Consider the following 27367-nt stretch of genomic DNA (forward strand, 5'->3'; position numbering starts at 1 on the left):
GTACTCTTCGCTGGGTAAAGAACTGGCTGGATGGCCGGGCCCAAAGAGTGGTGGTGAATGGAGTTTACTCCAGTTGGCAGCTGGTCACAAGTGGTGTTCCCCAGGGCTCAGTACTGGGGCCAGTTCTTTTTAATATCTTTATCAATGATCTGGATGAGAGGATCCAGTGCACCCTCAGTAAGTTTGCAGATGACACCAAGTTGGGCAGGAGTGTTGATCTGCTGGAGGGTAGGAAGGCTCTGCAGAGGGATCTGGACAGGCTGGATCGATGGGCTGAGGCCAATTGTATGAGGTTCAACACGGCTAAATGCAAGGTCCTGCACTTGAGCCACAACAACCCCATGCAACGCTACAGGCTTGGGGAAGAGTGGCTGGGAAGCTGCCAGGCAGAAAAGGACCTGGGGGTGTTGGTCGACAGCCAGCTCAATATGAGCCAGCAGTGTGCCCAGGTGGCCAAGAAAGCCAATGGCATCCTGGCTTGTATCAGCAACAGTGTGGCCAGCAGGAGCAGGGAAGTGATTATCCTCCTGTACTTGGCACTGGTGAGGCCGCACCTCAAATACTGTGTTCAGTTTTGGGCCCCTCACTACAAGAGAGACATTGAGGTGCTGGAGCGTGTCCAGAGAAGGGCAACGAAGCTGGTGAGGGGTCTGGAGCACAAGTCCTGTGAGAAGCAGCTGAGGGAACTGGGGTTGTTTAGCCTGGACAAAAGGAGGCTGAGAGGAGACCTTATTGCTCTCTACACCTACCTGAAAGGAGGTTGTAGAGAGGTGGGGATTGGTCTCTTCTCCCAAGTAACAAATGATAGGACAAGAAGAAATGGCCTCAAGTTGTGCCAAGGGAGGTTTAGACTGGATATTATGAAAAATGTCTTCACCAAAAGGGTTGTCAATCATTGGAACAGGCTGCCCAGGGAAGTGGTGGAGTCACCATCCCTGGAGATATTTAAAAGATGTGTAGATGTGGCACTTAGGGACATGGTTTAGTGGTGGACTTGGCAGTGTGAGGTTAACGGTTGGTCTCGATGATCTTAAAGGTCTTTTCCAACCTAAACGATTCTATGATTCTATGATTTAAATCAAGAAAATCTGCTGCAAGATAAAATCTACCAACATTATGCAAAACAAACAGTGAAAAGTGTACATTCAAAATGATAGTCAAGGAAAACCTTGACTAAATAAAACATCTGTGCCAATATTCAAAACCAAGTGGACACGATCCTGGACAATCTGTTCTAGCTGACCTTGCCTGAGCAGGGGGGTTGGATGAGTCGATCTCAAAAGGAGCCTTCCAACCTAAATAACTCCAGAATTTGGTGATTTTGACCTGTGAACAGGTAAGTAATCTCAATTCTGCAAGTCACTGCACCTAGCAGAACCTGCAGAGAAAGTGGCTGGGGTTTATACACATAAACTTTTTTTTGGGATCAAACACTTCTGTAAAAGACGTCCCTCTAATCACAGCACAATGTCACCAGGCCCTGTGCAATGCAGGTGCCCTGTCACTACAGTTGACAGGACTAGGACTACCTTGACGGCTTGTCTGAAATACATGGCACACTGACAAAAGATACACATTTCCTCAAGGGTATCATTGTTCGGCATTTCACAAAACAGAACAAAACCTCAAATTCCCCTTGGGGGAGAGCATTTGGTTTTTTTAGTCAGTGATTAAGAAGCAACATTTTTGTCTGTGGAACTTGGAGGCTTCTCTTACCAGCCTGCTGGGCAGGAATTCCACTGTGCTTCAAGCAGAGCTATTGGGGAACAGGGCGAGGTCTGCACAGCCTGATGGGTTGCAGGCTCTTGAGGTTCTGAAGACTTCTGGGGATAGCTCACGTTCTGACATCATTTTGGGTTTCTTTGGGTTTTTTTTTATTTGGGTTCGTTTGGGTTTTTTTCATCCTTTAACCCTGCTTCTGCTATAATTATGCAGCAATGTAGTTCTGACAGACTAAAATCCACAGCAGACTGTAATAGCAGCCACTGAAGTTCAGTAAGAACAGAGAACCTGATTTTCAGCAGCAATACAGCCCTCAAATGTATGCGTTCACATATTGGATTACGTTAGATAGTAGCTGTAGTTAATAATAAGCCATTAGAACAGGAGTCCCCCACGTTTTATCTGAGGTTAACCACTTAATGTTGATTGCTGTATAACAGAGTTTGCCTCTGATAAGTACTTTGGGGCTCAGTAAGGTTAATGAAACCTCATGGGAGGCAAGACTATATTTTGTTGCATTTTTTTTAAGGAGTCATGCCTTTAGTGCACCTTGTTAAGAAGGTTCATGGATTAATCTACATGTCCATATTTCAGATGAAAATGGCTTATTAAGATCCTACTTTTTTGTGTGCCTAGGCTCACATTTATAAGTGTAGGGTTTCTGTTCACAGATAACAAAATCAATTAAAAGACGCAAGTTTCTCACAGCGGATTCCTCTTTTTGAGGAGCAAGCAATTCTTCTGGCTGCACGCAGAAGGACAGAAAGCCTTCTCCTGCATCAGTTAAGTGTTGATCACCACTAGGATCTGAGGAATCAGATAAACACTTCACAGGGTGTGCAGATCCTTGTTGGGTGAAGGGCTGAAAATCAATTGCAGAATGCAGTAAGGGCTTGGCCAGAATCCAGCCTTTTTTGGTTGTTTGTTTTGGGTTTTTTTTTTTTGTTTCAAGAGCTCCTTCCACTCAATTCAGAGGAAAATGCTGGAGCTAGGTCCTTATATCTTTGCTAAAAGAGCCAGGTATTTGTGACCTCCCTCCACTGTGCATTCTACAATAACAAGGATAAAGCTCGGTGTCAAGTGCACTGTACCAGACCCTGTCAGACTTTCAACCTGTTCAATTAACTATATCAAATCAAACAATAATTTTCACTGGAGCACGGGGAGGCACTTTTTTACTGAAGGCTATTCCCTTGGCAAATCTTGACTTTTAGAGGCCAGCTGTTTTAGCACTTGAGCGGTTCAAAAAAAAAAATTAAAAAAGGCAGCTTTGGCTTTTATTTTTACTGTAATACAGGGGAGGTAGGGAAGAGAGAAGTGCTTGTTCCTCCAGTGTCTTTGCCCTCTGTCAAAGGCTCAGCTGGCTGGACTGATACTTCCAAAACCAGAATCATTTTCAAAGAATCAGAGAAACACTTCACAGGGTGTGCAAAAAATGAAAAAATTAGGGACGGACAAGCTAATTACAAGAGACTGAAAGGGGTAAGGGGCCCTAGGGGTAAGGCTTGGCTCGCCTTACACCCCCCTGAGCGCGGTGGTCCCCGCTCACACGAGGTCACACAGGTGCTGGGAGAAAGCCTCCCCTCGCAGCTCGAGGGGCCGCCGCCCGCCCGCCGCGGCGCGGGAAGCAGCCGCCCGCCCGCAGTCAGCGCCGGCGCTGCCGCGCGCGGAGCGCGGGCCGGGGCGTTCGCCGGTGTGGCAGCCCCGCCCCGAGGAGCCGCGCGGTACTGCAGGCCGCCAGCGCCGCGGAACCGCTCCTCGGGCTTTGCGAAAGGCAGGGGCAGGGACCCGCTGTCGCCCCACGCGCGTTTCCAGTTCTTTCTGAACAGCAACCCGGAGACAGCGGGGAAGCGCTGCAGGCGGCCGTTTGCCTTCGCTCAGCAACCGCGGGGGGGATTCCGGGCGCCGGCGCCTGCACAGGGCGAGCCCCGTTCTTGTTGGCAATGCCGTGAGTCCTGACAAAGGGTCCGCGGGAGAGCAAGCAGAAAGCAGCCGAGAACATGGAGCCACGACAGAGGGCAAATTTCAGGATATGAGTTAATCCGTTTTGTCAGAGGATCTGGTGCAAGAGTGGATTTGTTGGCTACATATATATATAAATACAGAGACAGGAGCTGGAATCGCAGCATAATCTGCAGAGCGCATCTGGCTTGAGAAGAGTCGCAGGGGATAAGACAACGGTGGGACTTGGAGGTGAGGAAAGGAATGCAACAAATTGCAGACCGATTGGATGAGAGAGATTAAACATGCACTCGCTCGTTTGTGTCACAAAACAGAAGTCAAGCTCTCGGCCGTGGCTTCCACCAGGTTCAGATTTCAGGAGGGCTTTCTTCTGTGTTTCATCATTAGGTTAGCTGTGGTGTTAGACCGGGGAACACTGCCAAATAATTATAAGATTACACTAAGGCTAAATCCCCATATCATGAATAGCACATGCTGGCAAGTAACAAGCTGAAATAAAAAGAATCAGCTCTAGCTTCTCACTGATATCACAAACACACACCCACTAAGCAGCAAATTAATTCACTTCTTCAAAGTGAAGAATTGTAAGGTCCTCTAACAACTCCTCCACTTAATCACGGAAGTTTTCCCCACCTAAGTTTTCCTTACCTACAACTGAGCCATAAAATGGACTTCGTGTCTGCACAGCAAAGACGACAAATACTCCTTCCCAGACAATAGCACGAGTAATCTGAAAGGAGACCCTCCAATACCTTCCATTTTTGTTCCCATTTTGAACCAGAACTTCTGAAGCGCTGCAGGAAAGCCTGACTTGGTGGAAAATGAGGGCCCAGCGGTAATAACCAGCAGTTTAACCAAACTCAAAAACTAAGTTCCAGACTCAGCAGATACAGCAGAAGTTTTAAAAAAGCAACACAGAATTACAGCTTAATGAGACTTTGGTCAGGGCACAATACTTGGAATCAGCAGAATTCATAAGAAGGCCTAAATACTTAACAGCCAGTTCTAAGCCAAGGACCCCATCCTTTGAGTGGAAAGATTCCAGGCTGTTATGCGTGATATTGAAGTCATTCATCAGTATTAATCAAGTGGGGAAATAGAAAAAAAGGAAATAAAGAAGTGCCATCAGGGTTAACAATGCAACATCCTATGGCTTCAAGCTGTTCCTTGGAAGTCTCCAAGTAACAACAGTGCTTCATCCTGCCTAGCTTCTAGATGATGGGATCACACAGCCTTGTGATCGATCAAGGAATATGGTAAAGTAATAATGTAATCACTAACAGTTGGTGATGGTTCCAAACTGTAGGAAAAAGAACACCCTAAGACATAAAATGAGAGGGTAGAGCTTCAATATTTGGCAAAGTGTTACAACTATTAATAAAGTAATCAATACCCCTGTAAAGCAGCTAAAAAAAAAATAGTTGATAAAAAGCATGCTTCGTCAAGAACATGTGAAAGGTTGCAAAAGAAAAGCAGGTGGACAAAGGAAACAGGGTGAACACATAAGGGGTGTTTTCATAACATCTTCTCTTAGTTATATTAAGCCCACTAAATTCATTTGTTTGGAGGCATCCCTTGCCCCTCCATTGATTACTTCAGCGATTTACTCTCTTACCCTTGGTCTTATGAATCCCACTTAAGTTGGATGCCTGAGTCACCTAAGATAGATAGGGTAAGCCCCCAAAGGCTAAATCAGTAGCTCCTAAGCTTTTTGGCTCTGTCAGTGGATCACAATCAGTGTTCAGTTCTTCTTGCAGACACACTGCGCAGCCTTATCAGTAAACTAGGAAATATCACAAAGCTTTACAATATGGTTTGAGAATTCCTGAAATAGGCTTTGCTAAGACATTTGATACAGTTTTCCATATCTTACCCTAATTCACATTTTTAGCACCCCTCTGAGTAAGAAACAGAAATTGATTTTGAAACTGGCTGCCACAGTGAGAGGTTCTGGGGGTGCGTTTTACACAATACTGATGTGAATCAGTGTTTCGTAGAGAATACAGTGGATCAGGTTTACAAAGACTGTACAGCAAAGATCTTTTCAAGGAGAAGGGTAAAAGATGATACGATCACTAGTTAGTAAAAGTTGACTAAAATAAATAGAACAAGATGAAATTAAAAATGAAAAAAAACTTGTGTTAGAGGGAAGGAATAATCCAATTACCATTGCATGTAATTATGAAATATTAATTCCCTAACATCTGACAGCACTTGAGGAGTAAGTACTGAGGAACAAGTAAACACTGCTTCAAATAAAGAGCAATATACCTATTTCTCCCATCACCTAAATACTCACACTCTAAGGGTACAGAAGAACTTGCCTAAGCTAAGGTGACAGGGAATTTCAAATCTGAAGCTGAAGGACAGGAATTACACCTTTCAGTTCAAAGATGATTTGGATTCTGTGTTATACATCAGGTAGGAGTAAAAGCTACAGCAAATCTGGCTACCATGGCTCTTACTGAATTCTTATATAGCGACAGAGTAAAGAAAAAGAGGTAGCTATAGTGCAATTCACTTCTGAGTATGCTGTAGAGCAATCATTTATTGAAACCATGAGCGATCCTCCCAGGTAGTTATAAGTGGAGAGAGCATACCAAGGAAAACAACCAGACCCAAGAAATATCCAAGAAGGCAGGAAATGGTGTAAAACATTCATCAGCTACTTGCACAGCAGATCTCACAGCTGATAACGGAGCAAGACCGTGGAAACTGTTCATTCTGAATTTAGTAGATACAGAAGGAATAACATTAATATGTCATTGGCAAGCAAGGCCAAAAATGCCTCAATCGCCCTTCAACAGGTTCCCTTTCCTATTAAACAGAACAGATGATGATATCACTTCTTCCACACAGGATTTTATGTAACAAATAATGGCATTACACAGTCCCCACTGGTTTGCGCACGGAAGAGAAGATAGCTCCGCTTCATGACTAATTGACTCGATTTCTTCTTATGCATATAGGGCCTAGTTCTATGCACAAGCAGCAAGTTGGTTTAGCAATGAAGACTTTGTCATGGCAGCTAGTTAGAAAACATTCTCCTGTTCCAGATTAAAAAAAAAAAAACTCATAAAAAAGATGACTTTCTGCCATAATACTCCACAGATTATTTGTCACAGAAAAGCCAATTTATCAGAAAATAATCAACTATGTTAATACTTAAGTTACAACTTCCACAAAGTGTTCAAGTGCCTCACTGTCCCCTTCTCAACTGCAGATGAGCCTTCCTGGTCATATCAGATCTCTCATGAGCCATTACAGTTTTGCCTCCTGTTGTGGGAGTTCACTATATATTGCATGAGCTATAATCTGACTGAAAAGCCAGACCAAGGAATCATTGCGGAGACATGAGAGAAGATTACTTTCATGCAAAATTTTCTTTATCGGTAAGAGGTTGAATAATGAAAAAAAGATTTCCCCCTTCCAACTGTTTGGCTCATGCAACTTCTTTCAATTCTATGCTATATAAACACAGGGTTACATTAATATATTTCTGATATTATTTGCCGTGCAAAAAGAACAGTTGCCACATACGCAAACAGGTGCCTTATCCCAATGCCTGTCACTCTTTGATGTGTTCCACATGTTAAAAATTTCAGAGCAGCCAAGTATGAAACAGGGAAAACTCTTTAGTCCCTCACATTTTCCAACATGAGCATCACAGCTCCACAAAGAATGCTGCAAATAAGTCTGACCTTATCCAGGCAGCAGAATAAAAGCTCTCTCCAGGGTGAAGCAGTGATTCTATTTTATTTTTGAAACCACAGATGGATGTAGTCAGGATTGATCTGACAGCCCACCAACCAACATTGCTGTTAAGACCTCACAGAAAGAGCAGGGAAAAGTGGCATAAATATGGATCGTGGGCAAGGCTGGCTTAAGCTTTGCACCACGGAGAAGGGAAGGGCTTCACAGAGATGGCTGGAGATGGAAGTTGCTTCTACAACACTACTATCAGATGAACACTGCTTGGGAGGAGAGATCTGTTGTGCTGAAGAACACTGTCACATGCAAAACAAGGAAGATAACTAATATTTTATCGGAAATACCCTCCATTTGGACACAATTAAGGTTCTTTTTGTTTCTACTAAAAAAGTCTTTTCTTCTTCTGTGAATAAACTAGATGCTTTCTGTGATACATGACAGTGCTGCAGAATGCTCAAAACTTGCCACAGGTTTGGGACCAAACAGAGAAAAGTGTGGTAAGCAAAACTTTAATAATGCTTTAAAGGAGGCTAAAGTACTTCCTACAACACCTTGCCCTGACCCAGGTCCTTCTTCACTTGGTACCCATCCTACACCTGATCATAAAAACAGTCCTCTACCAACAACAACCTAGAGGGTAGGTTGTGACCAGTTTATAAGGGACAATAAAACAATGTCCAGTAAAATAAGCTAAGGAAAGGCGCTGGTTTGTTTAGTCTTCTGCACTGTAACTACAGTAGGATTTGTGAGAAAACTCTGGAGGGCCAGGTGTCAGGTAACACAGATGGGGAAGCATGGGGATGAACACCTATTGAGGTCACCTTACAGAAGACCTCATTTTGCTTCTTGCATCAAGCCTCACATTAGGTGTGCTGTGTCATTCACCCAAGAGATATTTTGGGTCAATGTGTTACTCATCAATAATGGAAGGATGAAGGATAACAAAGTTGGAATCAGTTGCCAAAGGAAGGATCAGGAAGTGAGCAGAAGTTGTTCCAAATTAAACAGACCTGTTAACAGGAAGACTCAGCTGGCTCAAACGTCATTTATACACACATCACAATACACTTCACAACACTGGTATCTTTATCTCTGTTGTACAGACACCAAAATATATACAGGGAGGATGAACACGATTAGGAGGTCACAACGTGGTGAATAAAGCCACCTCATTTTGGTCACCCTTCCTGCCCCAGAGGTAGGAATGAAACCCAGCTCTCCTGCACTCCACTGCACACTTTCATCCCCAAGTCACTGCATTGGTTGCAGCACAAAACTCAGCTGAGTTCCGTGAAACAAGAGGCATAATTAAAATATGTATGTTCTAGAAATCAGAAAGATATCTGGCAACACTTTGATAACAAAAAGAAGCCCTTTCTCTGTATGGAGAGAGTAACTTAGACCCTGAGGATTCAGTGTGCTTCCTAAGAATACCAGAGTAGCCTGAAACAGAGCCAAGATTTCTCCAAATTCCAGTGTAGTATCTTAAACCACGAGACCATCCCTTCACCAACATGCTAAATAACTTGAGCATTTCAGCTGATATGATAAACCCCTAACATTTGCAAAGATGTTATCGAAGTAAAAAAAAATAAATCAATTCAGATTTTAAAAGCAACATTTTATATGAATTTCATAAAAATATATGTCAATATAGATGATTTAATGCAAGCATCTTTAGAGGTTATAGAATTAGACAGATTTTAAGGCTATTTGCAGCAGACTTTCAGCAGCAGTTCATATTTCATTTTCCGAGGTGCCATTTGGTATTTGATGAATATTCATAAGTTCTGGTCCCTTCTAAAACTAAAAAGAGGTTTTCTTGAGTCCTGTTCCTTTCCTCCTTAAAAGTTTAATTTAAAAAGGCTTGAGTCCTTTCAAGTACCTCCTATCAAATTGCTTCACTTGGACCAAGGTACCTCTTGGGTATTACTTTGACAGAATGAGGTTTGTTTAATGATCATAGCATTAAAACCTCATGCTCTGAAGACATGCATTAGCACACTGAGAAACATGGCGTAAAAACAAGAAGTGAAGCTGGGTTTCTCTCCTTCCTTCCTTTCAACAGATCACACATCAATAAGCAGTTACGCAGACATCTTCTTTATTACTTTGTCAATGGATCATTTTCCTCAAAATGGTTATTCCTTAGTCATTCTATGCCCAGTCTTGTTCCTGCTAATGCTGAAACATTGCAAAAATCTTCATTTGTTTCAATGGTACAATAAGACTGTCAAAGAACAACTCATCTCTCAAGAACTCCCTAGTCATTTAACAGTATTGCTGCCTTGCAAATTCAAAGTCACAAATTCACACTGGAAGCAAGGTCCATTTCTCAGGTTTGGCCCCTGGATTTTACTGGTATAAAATGAGTGTAAAAAAGTTGACCAGTCAGAGCAACTTTTTATGTCCCCTCACACTGGTGTAAATGCCAACACCAGTTGTAGAGCCTCCGGTGACATGGCCCTGCCATTACATTGCTTTCTTGGTTGTACAGGCCACTGTCATCTTTGTTCCCCCCTTTTTATTGTCTTATTTTTCCTACCACTGCTAATTCCTATCAGGTGCCCTTAGATTTCGCTTGGTATTAGTCCTTCAGATTCTTTTGGTTCTGGCTCTGGGTCCAACACCATGAAAATGACCTCTGACCTGTTGCTGAGTAAGTCAACTTAACCAAATGCTCCACTCGCTGAACTCAAGGATTCTGTGTATAAAAAAAGTCTCCCAATTTCTTATTAGACCTTTCCATATTTACTGCTCCCTAACTGGCTGCAAAATGCATTTCACTGGTTCTGATGTACTCAGTAAGTACTCAGCAAATCATAGGACCACAGAAGAATTCAGGTTGGAAGGGACCCCAGCAGATTTCTAGCCCAACCTCCTGCTCAAAGCAGGGTCAGCTTGAGATCAGGTCAGGTTTTTCAAAGTTCTCTCTAGCTGGGGCTTGAGACCTTCCCAGGACAGAGACTGCACGACTTCTCTGAGCAACCTGTTCCAATGCTCAACTGTCCTCATGGGGAAAAAGTTTCTCCTTATGTTCAGCCTCAGCCTCTTGTTTCAACTCAAGTCTGGTGTCTCACAGACCCCATCAGTGAGAAGAGACCGGCTCCATCTTTTTGATAACATCCTTCTACACACTGGGGGATGCTGCTAGTCCCCCCATCCCCCCCAGCAAGCTGCCTCTTCCCCAGGCTGAACAAGCCCAGCTCACTCAATCCCCTGCTCACAGGGCAAGTGCTCCAGCCCCGAGCATCTTCGTGGCCCTCACCTGAACTTGCACTGGAATGCAAGTTCCAGCACTGGAGATCCAAGAACTGGAGTCTACACAGTGCAGAGTAGAGGAGAATAATGACTATCCTTGATCAGCTTGCTATGCTCCTGTTAATACTGCCCATGATTCTGTTAGCATTCTTTGCTGCGAAGGTACAAGACTGGTTCATTTCATCTTCCTGACTAGCAAGACCACAGGTCCTCTTCACCAAAGCCACTCCCCAGCCAGCCAGAATGGGGTGCAAGGGGCTCGGCCTTCCCAGCTGCAGAACTTTGCATTTGTCCTTGTTGAATTTCATAAGGTTCCTGTTGACACATTCCTCCAGCCTATGTCTGGTCCCTATGCCTAGGTCCCTACAAATGGCAGCCCTACTCTTGAGTCTGTTGACTGTTACCCCCAATTTGGTGTCATCTGCAAATCTGATGAGAGTACACTCCATCCCATGGCATCCTCAAGATCACTGTTAATATGAAGATCCTTTCCCCTACCAGGTAAATCACCAGATTAAGCATTTTTTTTCTTAAACGTATGCAGCTGCTCTTTGTCAGGAGTAGTAAAAAGGTACAAAATCTCCACAAAGGAAAGGGCATTTTGGGTTGTGTTTTTGCCCCCAACTTAATGAACTGTAATCAGCAACTAATAGTCCCAAGTAAAATGCCACGCTTTTCAACACCTATGGTTAACAACTGCTAGACATGTTTGCCCAAGACTATTTTCCTGGCTTATGACCATGCCTCAGATTTTATCTTCAAATAAAGTTTAAATATCCTTTTCATGTCACTTTCTTCAAGTTCTTTTCCATCATATTTTTCCACATCAAAGCAGCCTGTAAAGTCACTTTAATTCCTGAGAAATTTTCAACAATCACATCACTTTTCCATAGCCATATCTGGAAACAGTTACACTACCTTGGCTTAATCTTCACATTAGTTTCCATAGTCCTTTCATGCTCTACTTTTTTTGAGCCTCAAATCCACTGTTCTATCCCCTTATTAGATTTCAAATAACCAGAGTCACAGGGACCAACAGCACTGGAAATATCCTCCCGAGTTATTGATTTTGCTCATAATATTATCACAATATACTTTTATAAAATCCGTACAAACATTGATCACGTTTCTTCTTTTCTTTGGTAGTTACTGAATTGAAGTTATTTTCTTTCCTGCAGACTTACTTTCTAACACTTGTACTAATATTTTCCTTATACCTCTTTTCTGTAAAGTAAGAAAGATTGATCTTGATTCTTCTTTTTCAGAGAGGTGTATAAAGTTCAAAATTTTACACATCTGCAATGAAACTACAAGGTTTCCATCTATGTTTATGCTGAAATGAAAACAACTTTTTCTTCCTTTCAACTTCATCTCACAGTGACTTCATTGTAAAGAGAGACAATACGGTAGTAACACAGTCCTAGAAAAAAAATTTAAAATAGCTTCATTTTTTTCTGGTAGTGCTCTGGATGCAGTCAGCTCTGTACACATGGGTGGAGACACAGACTACATTCCTATGGGCTGCATTCAACAGATTATGACTAAGAGGAAATGGGCACAACTGTTATGTACTAAAACTCAACACTTACCAAACCAATACAAACCACTTCTCACATAAGTGTGTATGCGTATTCATGGCTACATAGTAAACAAATATCAGTAGTTTGCCATGTTTGCAATCATTCCTATCAGAAAGAACAGCAACAGGAATCAATGGAAAATTTGAAACACCACAAGTACACGTATATGAACAGACACAGATTGAAACATGCGTTACTCAACAATACATTATTGTTAATGCTGAGATTTGTATGCGAAATTCAAATCCCTGCTTGATATTAAATGGCTGAATGCACTTCCCAGTTTTGTATACCACCACTTCAGAGAACAAATTAGTGTTCCACATTAAACTTTTTACAGATTAATTACTGCCTGGGATATGATTAAAAATGCTATTTAACTCCCAAGTTACATCTGTATTTATAATAAGCCGGTTACTCTGCTAAACTGATGTCAGTTCAAAGTGGTCAGCTAAAATACCACTACAGCAAACTGAGCAGGAGTTAACAAGTCAAGCAGATCAACAAAATCAATATCAACTTCTAAAGTAAATAGGAAAATAAAATACAATGATGCTTTTTAATATATTCTTCTAAAACAAGACACCAAGTGTTGAAGGTTTGGAGGTCCTGTAGGTATTTGGGGACAAGCCATGACAGAATAAACAAATATTTTTTAGACTAGACAAGGAAAGTACATGTAAGTGGGAAGCCCTCATCCAATAAAGGAAAGACTGCAAGAAAGAACGATTGTTTGTACTCGAGCTACGCTTGGGACAGAAATCAGTTTCACTGGCTGGAAATAATAGTTTAGATTGATACTAGGAAAATACCAACTTTAAGGACCATAAAATACTGGAATAGAGAGATGTAAAAATCTCCTCCATTGCAAATTTTCCAGAACAAAGTTAGACAAACGTCTGTCAGAAATTAACTTGCTGTGTTGATCCTGCTTCAGCCCTAGGGAGGGGCTCAGTTGGGCTTGTTTCCCATCCTACATCTTAAGGACTCTAAGTTTAATTTAAAAAAAAAAAAAAAAAAGGAAAAAAAGAGGAAAAAAAGAATATGAACTCAAGGTGAAACACCTCAATGTAAAACTCATCTACATTTTTCCATTTTTCTTCATAGGACATTTCTTAATATTTTGGGGGGGGGGGGGGGGGGGGGGTGTATTTATTTGGAATGAACAGGGTGTGTGGCCCTTACCCACATATAGACCGACTCCTTTCCTCATTATATTAACCCTGAATAATCTGAAATTTATCTTTTAGAGAAATGGGGAAATCACTTACCACATCCTATGAAAGCTGGTATATTCCCCCTGCTCTAAACTTTGCAACTGTCTAGTCATACAATCAACAAAAAGCCTTCAGTGCACAGTCATGATCTATTAACAAGGTAAAACAATTTGCCACATTTTAAATAAGTAAAATATTTCTGATAGTGCATACTTTACCAGTTATGTCATGCTGTTTGAATGATTCACTGTAGATTTGATACTGATTAGGGCAATGTTTCTTCAGCCATTTGCAGACATCCTGCTGGGTCCATAATGCCACAGGCTTGGTCAGCTTCACAGTCCCAGACTAGAAACACAGAATGAAGAACAGAAATTATGTTTAATCCACACACAAGTTTCAGAAGTATTAATCTGTGATGTCCATATACAATATTAAAATAATAAATGCAAGATAGGAGCTGCTCTGACTGGTAGATAGCCAATAATCACCAGCACGTTACACAAGACGCAGCTATTCAAATACATCACGCAGGAATCACACACAGTGAAAGGTTAAGATTATTTTGCATTGCATACATGTTGCTTGCATCACAGAAACATATTGCACCATGTCTTACTTGAATAATAGTTAAAAGAGTGACCAACTGCACCCGAAGGGCAATAGTTGCAGCCTTTGAAGCCTTCAAATTCACAAGAGGGATGTACGTTTGTGTCCCAGTTTCGATATAACCATGGAAGACCAGGAGTATCCTCAGGCCAGGCATGTTCCTCAACTACAGTTAGAAAAGCTCTTGCAACAAAGTCCTTTAGTGCAAACAAGCTTAAGGAGTGGTTCTGCCTGGGAAAAGGAGACTACACACCAATGGAGGTAGAGCTGGTGATACCGGTTCATACTGAGCATTTCAGCTGACATCATTCCTAGTTTGAGTGATGTTTACAAGCTGTTTTAGTTTTTCTGCTTCCTTTTTACCTTTAACCCTCCTACAATCACCGTTATGTGAAATAAGTGGGACTCCTGCTTAAAACAGTCGCTTCTTGATAAATAGATAATAAAAAAAGACCACTGTTCAATACTTTCCTGAAAATTGTTTTATAATAGGTTATCTGAACAAATAGATTAACAGTTTATACATAAAACATTCATAAATTAAGTCAATTGCATTATCATATGTATAAAGTTACATTTCATTTAATCAAACAATTCACCTTTGCACATACACTTTTTTTAACCATATAAAAATGCTGAGTTCTAGATGATCTGAACTGCAGGGATTTAAAGCCTCTTGTCAAAGTAGGCAAAACAACAAAAAAAAGAAAATATATTCAAAGTTATTTCATCTTTTTTTTGCAACACATTCTGCCCAGACGACTAAGAAAATCAAAAATATAGGCGGTTATTACCAACAATAAATGTTTAATATTGGACATTGCTGATCTAAGTGGGTGTGAACACCAATGTATCCATTTACTTCACGATTCTGTCAAAGAACTGAGTCTACGGAATAAAATCAAAGTATCTTTGTTCCCACTCTGTGCATGCAGAATATCTGTCCTCCAGCTCCTTCGTGGTGTAGAAGGTTCAAGAGAAGTTTTTCTGCACAAATTTGAGGTGAAGGGGAATGTCATCTCAACCATTCTTCTCCATTAGGACTCATGGCAGATTCCCTTGATATTGCCAGCCAGGGTGTATCCCAGCATTTACGCAGATGTACTTTGTCAGACAGACCTTTTCAGAGTTGCTTTGAAATTTTTCATTACTAGAAGCCCAAAGGTCTAAAGCAGTTTTAAGCTAGTGCTTTGCATGTCCTATTAAGTCCATAAAGTACATCATGCAAAGATATTAAGTTAAGGCCAGGGAATATGGCAGAGCTAAAATTCCAAGGGGCAAACATGTCTTGAATTTCTCATGTCCAATTTTCCCTATCTCTTTTTCATTGCCTGGGTAGAAGTTAAATAAACAGCAGGGAAATTATACTTGGATATATAATACAATGCACATCCCTTAGCTCAGCCTTTTTTGTTTTGAACAAAAATACACTCACCAGGAACGTGAATCCTGTTTCAAATACATGAATAGGCACCATCCACATTTAGAGGTATCACAATAATGCACAAAACCATCCCAAAAAATGGATTCTCATCTTCTGCTGCCACCCACCAACCTGCAGCAGGCAGAAGCCTAACTGGCAGACTTGGTATCTACAAAAAAAGAAGTTTCCAGAGGTGTTGACGGTGCACCACAACCAGGACAGCGCTTGCTCTACCACTGTCCCTTCTGAGAAGCACATCGGTCTTCTGCACATACAGAAACCCACTCTGGGCACTGCGTAGGTCTGGAGAAGGGGCAGCCTCTGTAGGGAGAGCAAGTGCCCTGTAACTGTTCCTCACGCAACTAGGAAGATCAAAGCCTCCTCTTTGAACTTCTCTAGCCTACTTGTTACTAGCCTACTTGTCAAAGAAGAAATTGAATTTCAATGAAGAGCCCAATATTATGGTATCAGTTTGCTAATTTTTATTACACGCATATATAAATGCGTGTCCTTCACAAATACATCAAAGAAAAAAAACAAGTAAAACCAGCCATATAACACAAGCAGTCTCTCTGATTCCATAGAAATCCCTGAACAACACGGTCAAGACTTCAACGCGTATCTTTATATGAGTTACTGCTTAAATTTAAAGATATTTCTTGAACATTGGAATTCTTGAAGACTAGAGGAAAGTCTGTCAGTCCTTGAAAAATAAATTGTTAATGGCTTTTCTTGTACATCATAAAAATAGTTAAATTACAAATATTTGTATACAAATATATATAGCTAGCTATAGATGTACAAGCTATTTATTCGTAGCTGAAAGTACACAAGTAGTGCCAATGTTTGTTTTAACTAAGAGGTTGCTCTTTTCAGTTGAGCAACTATTCTCCTCTTAAAAGGTTTAAGCACCATCATGTTAAATATCTGAAGAACAAGTTTATCAGCAACTACAGTACAAATTTAACATTTCCCTCTGTGCCTGTAGAACTGAAAGACGGTTTCAAATGTAGCTATTATGCCATGCAATATACAGATCACTGCACAGCAAACATACATGCTGATCTTTTACTGTCCAATGTTCAGAATTATGATTGAAACATGTTTGACTTAAACTTATAACTGCAGTCCAAAGAGGGCATTTTTACATTGACACCATCAAGCATTATGTTTAATTTTTTAATCCATAAGGACTTGATGAGTTAGAGGAATACAAGGTTTTTAAAGCAATAGTTATAAAAAGTATTGTTGTCGCTTTCATTTTTGGAATGTTATACCCAAAATATTTTCCAACCAGATGCTCTAAATGAAAGACTATTAAAAAATATGCTTCCCTCCCAAAAAATTCATTTGTTAGGTTCTTCCCTGCTCTAGAGCTAGATCTTATACTAAAAATATTCCCAGTAAACCAAGGAAAATTACTCTCACCATAAACATACCTACCAAATGAGTCCCCTGCCACTAACTATCTATAAACGCCTAGACAGGTGGAAAACATATTATGTTCTACTTTATTTCTGTTTATCAGCTCAGTCAAACAATAGGCCAACTGATTAAAATTTTATATATATATATATATATATATATATATATATATATATATATATATAAAAAAAAAATCTTTGGTCCGGCCTTCCCTTTCATTTTCCTGATATAAACTCATCCTAAGATCACCCTTTGCTGGCAATGCTCCTGCCAAACACTATGCCAACTCATGTGCCAGACATAGATCTAATGAGAATAAAAGTCTTCAGTATCTGATCTTTTCTTGTGTATTTGAAGGAAAACTTGTTTCTTCAGGATTTTGTGTCCAACTCTTTCTTCGAAATTGCCTAACCCCAGTTTTTGTTACGTGTATCTCAAACTATAAAAATTACTCCCAAGAAGAAAAAAAAAATAGCATATTTAATACGTGACACAACTTCATGCTCTCTCTGTTCCATGGTGCAGAGAATACAGTACTTAAAATCACCAACTCAAGAATAAATAAACAAACAAATCAAACTTACAGCCTGTGCACTACTAGAGAGTGTATTTCAGTGTTCAGAATATAACATTAGCAACCACGCCCTGCTCTTCCTAAGCAATGACCTACAAGTTATCTCTTCAACCTTCCAGTTGCAGTTTACCAAGCCTGCCAATTTTGAAGGTCAATTTATTCACCAGAATTTCATTGTCTTTATTTATTGTATTTGACTCCAGAAAGAAAGAAAGGCTTCTGTATTTTTGAGTGACAGAGGATTCAATCTCATTACTAAAACTACTTTACATACTATAAGCCAAGTTATTTAAAAGAGCTTCTCCAACCCAAACATTTTGTGCATTTACACATCTACTCAGATTAAAAAATTCAGGGATTGTGGAGATCAGGGTCCTCAGTCAAACAAGGCTGCAGGTCTTCTGGAGGAAGGCTGCCTGATACCGTTTGTAATGTCCAATTTGCTAACATACTGATCCTGACATATAAGCAAAGTCAATGCATATTTACATTCAAATTTATCCAAAGTCAGACCCTACAGTTTCTGCCTAAAAAAATGCTTTTATGAAACAGAGATGGATAAAAGAGGTGCTACTCAAAGCATTAAGGCAGATTCTGCTCCAACACACATCATGAGAGAGACTGTTCTGGAGTTTACAGTTTAACTAGAAAAAGACAAAGCAGAACCAATTTTGTTATAGCTGTGTTGGTCAAAGCAGGACCAATTTTGTTACAGCTGTGTTGGTCAAAGGACATAAGCAAGACACGGCTGCAAGGAGAAGCATCATCATTTATTAGACCAGGAGTGTGGAGCTCTGCCAGCTGTGTTTCAGACATGAAGAAATCTTCATATGGAGTAGACGTGGAGTACAACTGCTCAATATTGAACCATTATGTTAACCCAGTTAGGCAGTCTGAGAGAAAAGGGGGCTGATATCTGTGAGGGGAGGTATGGGAAGAGCAAAGGAAGGAAATAATAAGGTCATTGCCACCTAGTAGGGACAGAAAGAGTGAGATGGGTGGCTGTCACCCCTAGAATAATGCAGAGTCCGCTGGGGCAGGAAACATGAAAATGTGTCAGAAAACCATTGATGTGCCTGCGATCAGAGAGAGAGACTGGGATGAAAGAAATGGGATCACTTCACGTGTGAAGTTGAGAAGGAAATATTTGTTAAATCAAAACATAGTGTATTCTGCAAGCAAACTATAAAGGGCCAATGATATATTTAAAAATCAGAAAAATAAAGTTTTATGTGTGATATAGATACATACAGCAGAGAACTTAAACTACACAGCTCTAAAAGCTATCTAAGTTATTGTCAAATCTTTCAGACTGCTCCGGAAGCAAGACTAACAGCATCATCTTCATCGTTTATGACAAGAAGCAGCAGGAGCAGCAATGTCCAGTAAGAATTTCAAAAGCATGGGGTTTTTTAAACATGCTTGGGTTATATTTCTAAAACTGAGAAAATAAGAATCTTTTTCATATATTCCAAATTACTTCTCCAACATTAAACTGCCTATATAGAATTCAGAATCAATGACTAACATAAAAGCCGGTCTCAGTTCTGGAAAGAACAGAAGAAATGAGCCAGGCTTGCGAATGTGTTTTTATATGATATCTTAAAATATTGAAGAATCTGGAAAGGACACATTTTGGTTTAGAAATACACTTTCTCAGATAGTCAGATAGTCATGCTTACAGATTTTTCCAGCAAAGACTAAAGAAAATTACAGTAATAAGCAGACACCCCATAAAACCACTGAAACCTCCATTGTGTTGGGCTCCCATCTGTGTTATTGAGAATTTTAATACTAAGAGATGAAAACAACAAACCAAAGGAAATGTGTTTATTAAAAAAAAAAAAAAAAACACAAACAAGGAAAATACTGTAAGACACCTTCCCTTTTATGTTGATAAAAGATTGAATGTTTAAAACTTTAATTGGATCAGAAATTCAAACAGTCACATTCTAATTTATTACTTAAGTCACTGTGAAAACAAAAAATCAGTATGGCAAATAAAATATATTTTTAAAAAATCATTGCAATTTAGTTTAACGCTCACTAAGGCCAACTTTGTACCAACTTGGGTTTAGCCAAGACATAAACCCTAATGCCACCCAGGACAGATTAAAACAGAGACACTACAGCAGCTATCATGCAATTTGTACACCTATGACTGATCAACACACAGTGTCCACTTTGAAAGAAAACTATAGAGACATGGGAGACCTACCAAGACTCCCAAATTGTGCTGGAAGCGTTGTCAGCCAGTGCCTTGCATTCCCCGAGTTGCAAGCTTGTGTCTCACGTTTGCAGCCCCAAACTTACTTGCTCCACATGGCAAGATTCAAAATGCAACTGGTTGGCCTAATCTATGACCCCCCTGAGCATGGCAGAGAGTCATATAATGATGCCATGAGCAAGAATTGGAGGCTGCGCAGCTCCCAGGGCTCTCACGTCTATTAACACAGCCTGGTGCTCAAAGCATGCCACCAAAAGCAGCACCCGGCCCACATCTCAGCCCTTCCCCCATCACTCCCATGCATGTTGTCCAACACGTAGTCCCTCCTTCCCTGGTCCGGTCCGCTGGCACATGGCCCTACCATGCTGCCTGACATCAGGGTCCACGTATGGGATCCCACAAAGGACAAGATCAGTTACAAGTACACGCAAGAGGGAGTTATGTCCCACCACCAGTCAGCAGAAGGATCAGAGTAGAGCTATAATACCTTCTGGTTCACCTAAATCCACATTCTCAGAATATATTGGGTTTTTTAAGAGAAGCAACTCAGTGCAGCTCACTTGCAGGAGCACAAATGAAGTCCAGACAAGGTACCTGAAGCCCCAAGAGAACCACATCCTTACTGACTCTGAGGTAGTTCAAACACACCTGAAGTCCAAGGAGAGACACAAACCAGACCCGCAGAGAGATCACTGCCCCCTCAATCCAGCCACTGAACAGATGGGGATGGTCCTCTGACATCGTGGGGGAGAGAGGAGAGAACAGAGTTAGAGGGAGATGAGGATACCTGAGCAGCACCAGCTCAGGGCTCTGAGCGCACGGTGAACAGGGCCAGGTCAGCCCTTTCCAGGAAGGATCAGGTAGGGGAAGGCTAGAGACTGGCAGGGAAGCCATGGAAGGTGCGGGAGAAGTGGAAAAGATCCTGTAAAGTAGATTTGCTATTCCTATCCTCCCACTTTCTGGAGGAAAAGGAGAGGAACAAATGCCACTTCTATGAGTGCCTCCCTCCTATATTAGCAGCAGAGGTCCACAGCCTCCCATCTCACTTACAGAGTCTCTTCACCTTTTCACAACCCCAAGGGCCAAGTCAGCCCCCGGCTTCTTTTTGTTGCCTCCAGCGGACTGCTGTAAATTGGTGTCCCTACCAGGAGACTGCTCTGGCAGTGCTTAAAGCCAGCTCTGCACAAGTAGAAACTTCTACCCCAGGGTCCCAAATCACTGTAGCACCACCACTTGTTCAAACACCGATGAACGAAGAGAGAGGTTTTACCTGGCTTTCAAGCAACACCAGGATTGACCCAACCCAGTACCTTCTGTACCGGTGCCACAAGCTTAGGTGTACTACAAACAGACTGCAAAGGGGGGGAAAAAGGAAACAAATTACGAAAAATAATGAGATTGATCTGGAAAGTAAGAAGTTGTTAGAGGGAGTTAACTCCCTCTTAAGGCTGTCACAAGTATAACCATCAACGGGAAAGGATAAAGTTGTCCAAAAAAATACCACTCAGCATTATCCTGATCGGGACAAAGACAGTATTGCAACAACCAGCAAGGATAAATAAGGTGACACATTTCCCATGAGAGTACTCTCTTGCAATGAGATACCGCACTCTGAAAGCAAGAATCATGACTGGCAGATGCCAGTATTGAGATAAATGGCAGTGGCACTATCAGCAGACTGTGAAGAACTGAAGTGTCAGGACGAGAAAGGAGAAGACAGAGCACTCCTCAGCATTGTCAAGAAGCTTGCCTGACATCATTCTAATCGCTATCAAAAATCCTGAAAGCCACAACCAGGACAGACAGGCCAACAATGCTTAAAATAAAATCACAAGTAGGACAAGGAGCACAATCAATTTTAGGTTTTGACAGCCAAATCCAAATCAAAGAGTGGAATGTTTTAAAATTCACTTCGCCTAAAAACACTGCATTTTTAATCTTGCCAAACTAAAGATCCATTTCACTCAGCGCAGAAGATTCCTCCCAGTCCAAAAATTAAATATTTGCTTTTGGATATTTGCAGAGAAAATGCAGAGCGGGAGAGCTGCTCCGTCAGGTTGAGGGTTCCTACTTCACAAGAATACATCAATTGTTTGATACTTCTTCATTGATGTAGCTTTGATTCCCCTTCTCCGCCTGAGACAATTCAAACCTGTCCAAGTCTAGGCTCTAACCATCACTATCTTATATCGCAGATTACAGTCTTCACAAATAAAGACAAATCCTCCTGCTTTTACAAGCAGAAACCTACTCTGTATCCTACATAGATCTGGAGAACGGACAATTTCTGTTCACACAGCAGGTGCCCTACTAGCATGCCTTGTGCAGCTATGAAGATAAAAGGTTCCTCCTTGAACTTCTCTAGTGTGCTTGTTACCACTATTGAATCAAAGAAGAAACAGAATTAATTTCAATTAACAGCCCTGTATTAGCAGCAACTTACAACAAGTAATTAACTAAACTTTTTTACAAGCACATGTTCTTTATTGCACTTAACCATCCACTACAGCAAGAATAAAAATTCAAGACATTCACCCTCGACATGGCGCACGTAACTTGCAGTTTAGCTCATCTTTTATCCTGTCTTAAGGACTAAGTACTACACCCATGGCAAAGAAGATATACAGCATGAGTCTGCATCACAGAATACTCCATTCAGACTGGTAGTAGGCACAGGAGAGTGCCCCATCTTGGTGAAAGCTGTAAATTCAAATCCATTCAGGTACACGTAGGAAAGCAAACAGGAATATCTAATAACTAAGACAGTGATTAAATGTAGCTCCCCCTTTCCAACAGTTTATCCTGAACTCAGAAAGACCGTCAGAGCAACTGATATTCCACTTTTGAGGAAGTTCAGTACTTGTCAGTAATATTCTCTCCAGGTCCTAATTAATAATAATAATAATAAAATAACACCACCACCCAAAACCTACCTATACTACAAAACTGACAAATTACAAAGGAGTCTCCATTCCCACTTTTTCTTTTTTTTTAAACCAATCCTGGCACTTCTTTAAGTTGCATCTTGGGCAGTTATATCTACAGTTGAACTAAACCGACACTTCTTATCAGGAATTCCATTAAAATAAATACAAACCAGGCATATAAGTAGGTCCACTGATTTGCTTGGAATTTCTCACATACTTATTTAAAAATGATTATATAGAAGAATTTAGCTAAATTACAGCCTGTAGCAGCAACAAAATCCACTGGCCAGACTAGACTGGAAAAGCGTTTAATTTGCATGAAAATATCAATAATACAATGAAATCTTGTTGCTCTTTAATTACAGAACAATAAACAGCAAAAGACAAGAGCTAAAAATGTAAAGATCTGAAGGACAGCACAAAGTTTTGATTTTATACTTGCAAATTCAGTAAAGAGTTAACGGAAGTTGGTCAGCCTGTACTTCTTTTGTGGATCATGAGAATGCTTCTGACTCATAAGCATATACATTTGGTGGTGCCTTATCTGCAATTCTTCAGTCACTTAATTGGATTCTTTCAAAAACAGCTCAATTATCAATAGTTAGTAATAAGAATCACAAAACAGGCTGCCTTGAAATGAGAAGAACTAGACAGGACCATGACTGTTTTAAATATACCTGTTTCATATTCATTTTATCCATACTAACATGGATATGAACTGAAATGTGTCAATTAAAAATTATGATGTGTAGCTTAATGGTAGAATTTTCTAAGGCTTATAAAAATTAACTTTCTTTACTAGGAATACTACTATAATTCAAATAGGTCTTTATTTAATTGGGGGCGGGGGGGGAGGTTGTACAGAGCAGTACTCTGGTCTTTCCAGAGATTTCAGGTAACACTAGTAACAAAACATAAATATCTATCTAAAATCCCAAGTCCTTTTCCTTACAGATTAAATTTAAAAAAAAAAAAAAAGTCTTCCCTATGTTTCTAAATGTTCAGGATATTCTAATAAAAAGGTAATTCAAATACAGGCTAAGCCTAATCTCAGAAACACATACCTAACAGTGTCGGTGGGGGTTATGTGCTTTTTGGTGACATGCTTTTTAAAGAAAACACACATCTATGGCATAATATTTCTTTTGCCAAGGCAGTGTACCTTTCTCTGGGGGAGTTGTCATTAATGATATTGGCAGATTTTCTTTATTCTTGGGATCTACTGGTAGAGTTACCCTGACATAATAAATCTGTCCAGCACAGACCACACCTCGATCCTTCCATTTCTAATTACAGTATTCTGTCAAGAAGATACTTGACATGTCACAACCTAGGGTTTGAGAAGTAGCTGTGTATTTTTTTTAATAGCTGCTCTATGTCAGAGGTGAAGGGTACAGTCCATTTTTCATCTTAAAACACAGACAGTGAAGCATTTCTATATGAGAAGAGCTATAAAAGAAACTGTTACTTCAGTGTTAGCAGGAAGTGAGGTTAATTCCACGATTAGCTCAACAACAGTACCTTTATACAAGGAGAACATCTAGCATCCTCAGAGGATCTTAATCCCTATTAAATAATGACAGGTTGCGTTCTTACAGGGTTTACCCCTTCTGAGTCAATCAGATTTTTGGCACCTTTGTTTCCAGCAGATGTGCCAATTAAGAGGCTTGTACTGTAAGAAGTAGTATAACCTCTCCATGCCAACTTTCAGTCTTTATGGATAGGCTCATTCATATGCGGAAGGCAAGTGCAGCAGCCAAGGCATTTTATACCCCAACAGCAACCAAAGTTTTCTAGGTACCTTTGCCAGTTGACTCTTAGTTGTGTTCTCTTGAGCCAAATACATTTTGAGAACAACTTTATAGGCCAGACGTGTGCATGAGTATGCATAAGAAAAGGTCTCTGAGCCTCAGCTGACAGGTCAACCTCTTGCTTCCCAATAAGACATTGCTTCCACTTCCAGCAAAGGCAGGAGAAAAAAGGCAAATGTTGATAGAAGAGGCAGATTAGCCCAGCCATCTGATTCATGCAATAGCGTTGCAGTGCCTGTGTGGAAGGTCCTCATGGATTTCTCAACTTAAATAAATATCTAGAAGGCAGATACACTACATATTTTTCAAAAAAAGCAGGGCACTTCTGACGTCAATGTAATTTCTTGCTAATTACTTTTGAGAAACCAGTCTTCTCTCCCTAATAAGGGAATTCCTGTATTCTCTTATCATCCCTATGAAGTCCTCTATTCATAAAAAAGAGCTTAAGCACTACAATGCCTTTTTATCCCCTTTATTAGAGAAAGCAAAAAGCCTCAAAATGAGATTCATGAAGGCCAGCCCCTCCTGGCTAGGAAGCAGCCTAAGTTAGCCAACAGGAAGATACAGAAAAAGCCACAGAGCACAAGTCCCATATTCACGTCAAGGCCAGCCCAGGCCAAAGGGAGACATCTCTTCTCACTCACAGGAAGCATCTCTTCTTGTAGTGCAGCAAATAAACTCAAAAGGAAAAGAAAGGTCAGAAGCTTGTCCTTATTTTAAAAGGAAACAGAAGGATGTGGCAGCAGCACCATCTCTGCTCAAAAACCTGAAGATTTGGAGCTATAAAGCCCACACAGATGGGACTCGGCAGACCAGATTCAAGGAGGGGGGGGAAAGGGGGAGGAAGGCAGGCAGAGGTTAATAATGTTGCCATGCTCTGAACATATCTTCTAGATCAGGCCATTCATGGGGAAAATGGGACTTTCCCAGGAACATCCTGGCAGGCACCACAGGGAGGGCTAAGCAGGGGAGGAATGCCAGTCAAGTGAAGATTTGCATCTTCTGTTCCAGGTACCATTTGTAAACCCAGCCCAAAATGTCCCAGCAACATCTTCCTGGGGAAGGCAGCTGTGAGATGTCCCTAGAAATGTGGAGTTGAGATTTTCAACAAAAATATTATGCCCACCTGTCATGGTTTCAGCTGAGATAGAGTTAATTTTCTTTATAGTATCTAGTATGGGGCTATGTTTTGATTTGTGCTGAAAACAGTGTTGGTAATGCAGAGATGTTTTAGTTGTTGCTAAGTAGTGCTTATACTAAATCAAGGACTTGTCAGCTTCCCATGGTCTGCCAGGTGCACAAGAAGTTGGGAGGGGGCACAGCTGGGACAGCTGACCCCAAATGACCAAAGGGCTATTCCATACCATATGATGTCATACTCAGCATAAAAAGTTGGGGAAGAAGGAGGAAGGGGGGGACATTCGGAGTGATGGCGTTTGTCTTCCTAAGTAACCGTTACACATGATGGAGCCCTGCTTTCCTGGAGATGGCTGAACACCTGCCTGCCCATGGGAAGTAGTGAATGAATTCCTTGCTTTGCTTGCGTGTGCATCTTTTGCTTTACCTATTAACCTGTCTTTATCTCAACCCATGAGTTTTCTCACTTTTACTCTTCTAATTCTCTCCCCCATCCTGCAGCGGGGGAGGGGGGGAGCGAGCAGCTGGGTGGGGCTTAGTTGTCAGCTGGGGTTAAACCGCAACACCACCTGACCTCAATATAAGGAACTTGGGTCATAAGGAGATGAATGTGAAGGAAGGGCTGAGAGAAGGTAAATTAAGCATTGTGAGGAACAATATTCACCTGCAGTAACGTGTTGAGTACATACAATATTATATCCTTTCTAGAGAGAGATCTGTGAAGGGATATGTAAATCTATATGCTGGGAAGAGAAACTGGCCCTGAATAAGAACTAGAAATATTTTAATTACATTTCTGAAAGGAACTTAGTTCCCTTCTCTTTCTCGGATCATTTGCTTGCAGTTTAAGATTACATGAAAAATTCACACTAATCCTTCAGTTTCTGTTTGCAGAAAGACCAGTAGTGTCAGGCAGTGAGCAACAGGCAGTTCTCAGGATTCACTCCAGGGGTAAATTCATCTCACAAGCCAAAACTTAACTTTTGGTTAAGTAGCTGATGTTCTATACGCAGACCAGTGCATAAAGACACACGTAACTTTAAGCATCTCAAATTCCCCATTAGGTCTGCCATGCTGTTCTGCTGCCCAGATCAGGGCTTTCGTCTCAACAGCAGCCTTTGGCAAGTGATATTTTTACACAATTAACACATTTAACTATTTTTCCACCAGAGCTGGCATATTTTATGAATAATAAAAAATGCAGGCAGGCCCAATAATACTTCGATCACATTAATAAGGAAATCTTCATTTTTATGCAGCTTTTTATATCCATCCAACTACCAATGAATAAATGACTCCAGGTAAAACTCACAATTGCATTGATTCATTTAAGTCCTTTCTAAGAAGCATTACATTTAAAAATAAACTAATTACCATCTATCCAGAAACAGCAGGTAAAACTGCAAAGTTAATATGCAAAAGAAAACTTTAGAACTGCAAATTACTTGCCAAATCTGCTTTGCAGTTTTATTTTAGACCATGCTATTGCAGTGTCTTACAGGTCAGTTGCCAAACTGAATTACTCTGCTGTATATTCTCCAATCCACAATGTTTGATCAAGGTTTTTATGCTAGAAGCTTCTGAATTTGTCCAAGTTCAAAACAATACATGTTCACAAGCAAAAGAAGTTGTTGAAAAAAATTCAAGGATGAAGGACATTTCAAAGGAACCTAGTCAACACTTTTTTTTTGGCAGTCCCTCAAAAGCCTCAGTTTTCTAATCTCCCAGACATCAGAATTCAGAGAAATGAACTGTTAAGGAATGTTACCAGACCTTTTACA

General features: G+C 40.7%; 1 protein-coding gene across 3 annotated transcripts in view; it reads right to left on the reverse strand.

The window, feature by feature from the left end:
• The window catches only part of SAMD12 (sterile alpha motif domain containing 12), a 183980-nt gene that overhangs the window by 122813 nt on the left and 33800 nt on the right, over positions 1–27367 (reverse strand). For all 3 annotated transcript variants that reach the window (XR_012774557.1, XM_075495175.1, XM_075495174.1), the window contains exon 3: positions 13672–13801. Coding sequence is in view for 2 of the 3 variants with exons in the window: in XM_075495175.1 (XP_075351290.1) it covers positions 13672–13801 (130 nt within the window). In the remaining variant the exon portion in view is untranslated. The remainder of the gene's footprint in view (positions 1–13671; positions 13802–27367) is intronic.

Source organism: Mycteria americana, chromosome 2, assembly GCF_035582795.1.
Source record: "Mycteria americana isolate JAX WOST 10 ecotype Jacksonville Zoo and Gardens chromosome 2, USCA_MyAme_1.0, whole genome shotgun sequence".
Classification (NCBI taxonomy): Eukaryota; Metazoa; Chordata; class Aves; order Ciconiiformes; family Ciconiidae; genus Mycteria; species Mycteria americana.